The following is a 6,001-nucleotide window of genomic DNA, read 5'->3' as shown; positions in this document are numbered from 1 at the left end:
AGGAAAAAATTTGGGGTTGGTGAAGTGTGAATGGAGGATGTGTGTTCAAAGTTTGGTAGCCAACTTTGAACCAAACTTTAAAAAAATTGTTTGAATAAAAAATGTGCTTGAAATGTCAACATTCCTAAACCAAATTGTATGATTTTTCTTCTCCTCCACTGAAAAACAGAGAGAGAAAAATTCGACAATCGGTCTTTCGAGGAAGTTTTGCACAGAAACAGCGTGGCTAATATCAAGAAAAGCGAAATAATCCCCTCAACTATAGGTCTGAAAACAAAGAAAGGCCACAAAGTCAAGAAATAGCAACCTACAGACAACATTCCTGCAATAGAAGTTAACAGAATCTGGATATCAGCTATAAGTTTTGGTACATCCGAGGTAAAAATGCTGGGATCTTGTCTCCCTGTAAACGAATGGTTAAAGCGTAGTACCACGAATAGAACAGAGTTATCCCTAAGGAGAGGTGGATTAACTTGGAAGTTTGCTTCATCTAGAATATCGAATCCGCGTATATAACAGAAGAAGCTAATGTAGAAAACATATTAGAAAAATAGCGTTGCAGCTAGTGATCGATTAGATCTCTTCATTTAGTACTTTTGTTGGCATGGCTTGAAAAATCAAGAATTGTGAAGAAGGAAATTAGGTGAGTAAATCATATACAATACAAAACTAGGCCGGCATAATATAATTAAACAAATATACAACACAAATTTTCCATCAAGAAAATGGATCAAAATATAAATAAGTTCAATCAACTTAGTAGAAGCAGACGAGGAGACCTAAAGTTCTTTTTATCAGTTTGCACCAAGTCCAACAACATGAAAAGTTCCGAAATCGGGGTCTTCCGTTCGTCGCTTTTTGTGAATACTTGGATATGCATCCAATTCCAATCATGATTGTGCCGTGCGCGTTGAATATAACAAACAAAATTCGCCGAAGACGCAGGAAGAACTTGGCAGAAATTACCAAAATAATTTGCTAGAATTGTGAAATGTTAAATCTATTTATCCAGCAAAAACTAATCTCGGCGTCTCCAGAAGTCAAATTTACAAAGTTCTGGAACAGTAGAACGACGAATTTGATCACAAGGGAACATCCAAAGATGACGGAGGATTCAGGTAATCGATTCCAAAAAGATCATGAACTGAGGAACATATAATTAGTTTAACATTCACATAATATGACGCCTTTAACTTGTTCTAGTTATTCAAATCGCGACGATATATCTTTATGATACTTTAGGATCCATCCTTGAATAACATTAACCTCTATATTTCTTTGCATGATCAACCAATCTGGATCGGTATTTGCAGACGGGTGTATGTCCAAACAATGGGACCCTACAAGAGACATACACATGCAATGTACGTAAAGTTTAGGCTTAATTGGCTTACAATGTGGGGGATAGAAAGTAGAAACACAATAACCTATACATATATTTTTTCCAGAGATCACCTTTTTTTTTCATGCTATATACCAATTTAAAGTCTGAGTCCACTGAATTAGATCGCTTTCAATTTTAGTCATTAGAAGAAAAATGACTAAAATCGAAAAAAGTACAAATTAGTAGACTAAGACTGTAAATTGACCTACAACATGAAAAAAAATTAAACAAAAATACATTCAATTATGCAAGTTAAATAAAATAAAAATCTAAATTTCAATATATATATATATATATATATATATATATATATATATATATATATATATATATATATATATATATATATATATATATATATATATATATATATATATATATATATATATATATATATATATATATATATATATAGGGGCATACCATTAGATGTAGTTATGGCAAGAACACTTTCCGACAAGTCTTGTAGCACCCTATGGTAGATTAATAAAAGAATGAAAAAATAAATTGTCACAATATTAAATTAGTGTATATATACATCGATATTGAATGGAATATATATGGGGTATTCGAACGTTACCCTGCACTACTATATGGATCTCTTAGACCATTAGAGAAAATTATGTTGCTTCCGAAACGATTGAGACTCAATTTTATGTCCTGCGAAGTCGATTTTCGGGGTTAAAAAAATACAAGGCATGCATGCAAGAACATAGTAAGAATAATAATGTGATATTTAGGGTAAAAAGAAGTTACATGGCCTCCATAATAAGTGGTAATCCAATGAGGTCGGGGTGGTACACCATAATAAGTGGTGCATTCTTTGATAAATTGGTGTAAATCGAATGGTGCTGCCGGAAACATTGTGTCCTTTTCTCCCCTTCCGATTGGCATCACCATTTCACTACAAGTCTACAAACACAAAGATCAAAAACTAATATTCAACTATTATATGTTTGATATTTACTATCCATAAAATGTTTTGGTGTCACTGATTATTGACTATATCTAACAAAATAAATAAATTATATCTACCATTACTACAAATTATATAACTTAGAAATTTGAAATGCATTTATAATTTAAAATGTATGCAACCATTTAAGTTTCACTTTTATAATTTTATGACAACAGAAGCAACCAATTCATAAACCGTGTCTTAAAAAATACAGAAGACTCTACATTTCATTTAAGTAGCTATTGATTGTATTATTAAATATAAACAAAACTTGCAAAGAAGATTATTACAAATTATCATTTGTTAGTCGAAACCCAGACCAAAACGTAAAAACATAATGAAAGTTTTCGAAAGAAAAAATTTCTTTAGGAATTTTCCAATTCAAAATTTAATAATTAAATTAATATTATAATGATGAAATTCAATTACCTAATCCACTTATTAGTGTGAAATCCTATCGAATAGGATTATGAACAAAAGATTCTATCATATATCTAAACGTGAATATATGACAAGTGAAGTCTCTTTATCTTTTTTTTAAAACAAGTCTCTTTATCTTTAAAGTGTTGGTATCATTACTATATATATAAAATTTTTTGTGCCCCTTTACGGTTTACGGTATGGGTTTTGAGTTGTCCGACTCAATTATATTTATTAAATTTCAGTTTTAATCATGTAAGTTTCGATTTTTGGTAATTTTTGTTATTTTCACGTGGAGTGTTGACATGACACTGCACACGTCAACGTCACATCAATGTGATATTAAAGTCAGGTCAGAAAATGAATTAAAATTGAAAAAAATTAAACATAGCGGAATTTGACGAAAATTTAACAATATATTAAATGATATAAATAGCAAATAGACAAATATAGAAACACAAATATGCAATTTATCCTATTTAACATATGAGGCGAGATTGAGGAATAATGACTTACCTGCCACTGCCATCCCTCACTAGTTTCATCAGGAATATTGAATTCATTTGTATCAAAGCATTTCATTTTGCCTCTATAAGAGACAATCCCGGCATAAATCCTGCCAAGATTATCAGTACCTTTGGGAGCTCCATCAATCCCGTCACACACCATCGTCACCGGATAATTTGGCGGATGATTATACTGAGCAGCTGCTGTATATATCGTGTCCAAATAATCCTTTAACTCGCGAGAATTTTTCAGTTTCCTAAATCAAAATATAAGTTTTTATTTCTGATTGTTCTTGTAAATGAACGAATAATAATAATAATAATAAAATTAGGTCAAAAAACAACTAACGAGCAAGTGTTAAATCTTCGACTGAGAATAGAGAGACCGTCTGGTTTTGAGGCGACTCTGTCGATTTCCGACCATGATTTTCGAATAGCTCGGTAACATGTTTCGCTTGCTTCCTGACATAAAAGTTAAAACACATACAGACATAAGAACGCATGTAACTAAAAATAACATGCATACACCAAATCGAATTATATAATTAATTTAATAGACGAAAAGTAATACCTTGAAATCCTTGGAGACAACTGAATAATATGCATTTTGGGGAGTAATGTTATCGAAATAAAGAATAGGGGCTGACGAAGCTAGAGCTCCCAAGGCAATGTGTGGATACTTAAGCCGAAACCACGACGCCAACACTGAGAGGAAAAAGAAATAATCATTTGATCGTTTTAATGTATAAGGTCATGAATATCGATCAGAGATATGGAATTTGGTATTCATTACAACATCGAAAAAAAGGAAAGAATATTGAATTATAATTAAAACTATAAATATGATTTGATAGAAATATAATATTTGACTATTTATATTCGTACTTCCTCCATATGATCCTCCGACAACGATAATGGGAGAAATATGAGCAGAAAATTGTTCCTTGACATGTAACAGAACTTGTGCATAATCAGCTATAGCTTGAGCCGAGTTGAAATATCCTCGTCTTGTCTCGTTTCGTATGACTTCTTTTAATGATCCAAACGGGCTTGAATTTCCATAATATCGATGCTGGAACAAATCGCAAGAACAAAAACAACAGAAAACGTAATAAGACATCTGCCAGACTGACTACGTTGACATGAAATGGTCTGCTTAATTCATTCTGTGCTACATATGTTTATGTAAAGATTTACTCGCCAAACAACGAAAACTAGGAGTCTGTTACACACACAAACACACACAGATATACATAAATATATATTATTCATTCATATGCCACTATGACGACCAAATTTCCCTAACAATTTTTGAACCCCATTTTTAATATATGCAAAACCCTTTCGATACTTGGCCGGAAATATTTAATGTACAATACCTCTATATAAACTAGAAGAGCCTTGAAAGAAGGCGCGTTATCTGTGAGAAAACCAATGCTTCCCAAATCATCATCAAGCGGGGCTTCGGCACCAAGATATGCAAAGATGGGATAGCCTGAATCCGCACCACCCCAATACTTGGAATTCACCACATATTTTTGTTTAAAAGTCTCATAACTTTCGGATCCGAAGTTGAAATGATCAAGGGTTTGAGTATAAAAATACGTCTTGAAATCCTTTGAAATTGTCGATGCAGACGAGATTTTATCAGTATTTCTTGATATGAATGATTGTTTATAAAATGGGGTGAGCCTTGGGGTTTTGTGGGAAAATGGTGAGACAAATTTCGAGAAACATGGAAGAAGTAGAAGGGAGAATCGGAGCAGAAGCACTCTAATTGATATCATCGTTGATCTGAAGTAACATTTCTGCCGGTGTGCATGCTGTTTTGAAGTAGCATTTATAGAGAATATATGAATTTTATCGATATCTTAATGACACAAATTTATATTGGTATGTAAAAGTTTTTTGAGTGCTTAAAAAGAGTATAAATTATGATTTTTTTAGATAAACTAAATATTAGGCTTTAGGTTCTTTTATTTCAATTATCTAAATATAAAATCAATTATTTTAAAACGTTTAAAAAAATATTTCCGAATAAATCACTTAATATTGTTTCAAATAAAGCATTTGAAAAATGTATTTTCTCTTATCCTCAAAAAATAATTATTAAGCAATTTTTGGGATTCAAAAATATTTTTTAACGGATAATCAGCATAAGAAATTGTTGTTGGTTGTGAGGGTATTAGTTTGTTGAGATTATATGCGTAAGTACGTTGACTCAGTTAAGTTAAACTTGCTAAATGGGATTGGTGAAAAGGTCAATATAAAATAATGTAACAAAGAGTGGGTCTCATGTAAGACCGTCTCACAGATCTTAATCTGTAAGACGGGTCAACCCTATCGATATTCACAATAAAAAGTAATACTCTTAGCATAAAAAGTAATATTTTATTTATAGATGACCCAAATAAGAGATCCGTCTCACAAATACGACCCATGAAACCGTCTCACACAAGTTTTTGCCTGTAATAAAATGAGAAAATAACATTTTTTGTACTGAATTTTTGGTTATGTTATGGTTAAGTTACAGTTTCATCCATTAATTTGTAACTTTTTTCTATTTAAACATTTTTTTATTGGATTGTTGATGTTGTGTCGAAAAATACTGACAAAGTGATCGACATGGTTAACGTGTCTGGTACCACATCAATGATAAGAGTGGGTCTCATGTGAGACCGTCTCACGGATCTTAATCTGTGAGACGAGTCAACCTTACCCATATTAAAATAA

General features: G+C 31.8%; 1 protein-coding gene across 2 annotated transcripts; it reads right to left on the bottom strand.

Annotated features, from left to right (window-relative positions):
• Positions 1-1,021: 1,021 nt before the first annotated feature.
• LOC140824702 (uncharacterized) lies at positions 1,022-5,073 on the bottom strand. 2 transcript variants are annotated; one of them, XM_073186246.1, is made up of 9 exons: positions 4,648-5,073; positions 4,154-4,340; positions 3,840-3,973; positions 3,618-3,730; positions 3,279-3,525; positions 2,141-2,296; positions 1,965-2,044; positions 1,808-1,857; positions 1,022-1,340 (listed from the first exon to the last, which is right to left on the bottom strand). In XM_073186246.1, exons 1-9 carry the CDS (start codon positions 5,053-5,055, stop codon positions 1,204-1,206), a joined length of 1,512 nt encoding a protein of 503 aa, XP_073042347.1. In that variant the 5' UTR covers positions 5,056-5,073; the 3' UTR covers positions 1,022-1,203. The 2 variants fall into 2 exon arrangements, with proteins under 2 accessions (XP_073042347.1, XP_073042348.1); XM_073186247.1 differs by lacking the exon at positions 1,808-1,857 and having other exon boundaries at positions 1,023-1,340.
• Between the last annotated feature and the right edge of the window lie 928 nt (positions 5,074-6,001).

This window comes from Primulina eburnea, chromosome 2 (assembly GCF_022965805.1).
Source record: "Primulina eburnea isolate SZY01 chromosome 2, ASM2296580v1, whole genome shotgun sequence".
Lineage (NCBI taxonomy): Eukaryota > Viridiplantae > Streptophyta > Magnoliopsida > Lamiales > Gesneriaceae > Primulina > Primulina eburnea.
This window is presented reverse-complemented; position numbering and strand designations above follow the sequence as displayed.

Coding starts and splice junctions, on each gene's coding strand:
- LOC140824702 (XM_073186246.1), bottom strand. CDS start 5,055: ATGATATCAATTAGAGTGCTTCTGCTCCGATTCTCCCTTCTACTTCTT. Junction 4,341..4,647: donor CTCTTCTAGTTTATATAGAG/GTATTGTACATT, acceptor GATTTGTTCCAG/CATCGATATTATGGAAATTC. Junction 1,858..1,964: donor GATCCATATAGTAGTGCAGG/GTAACGTTCGAA, acceptor AATCTACCATAG/GGTGCTACAAGACTTGTCGG.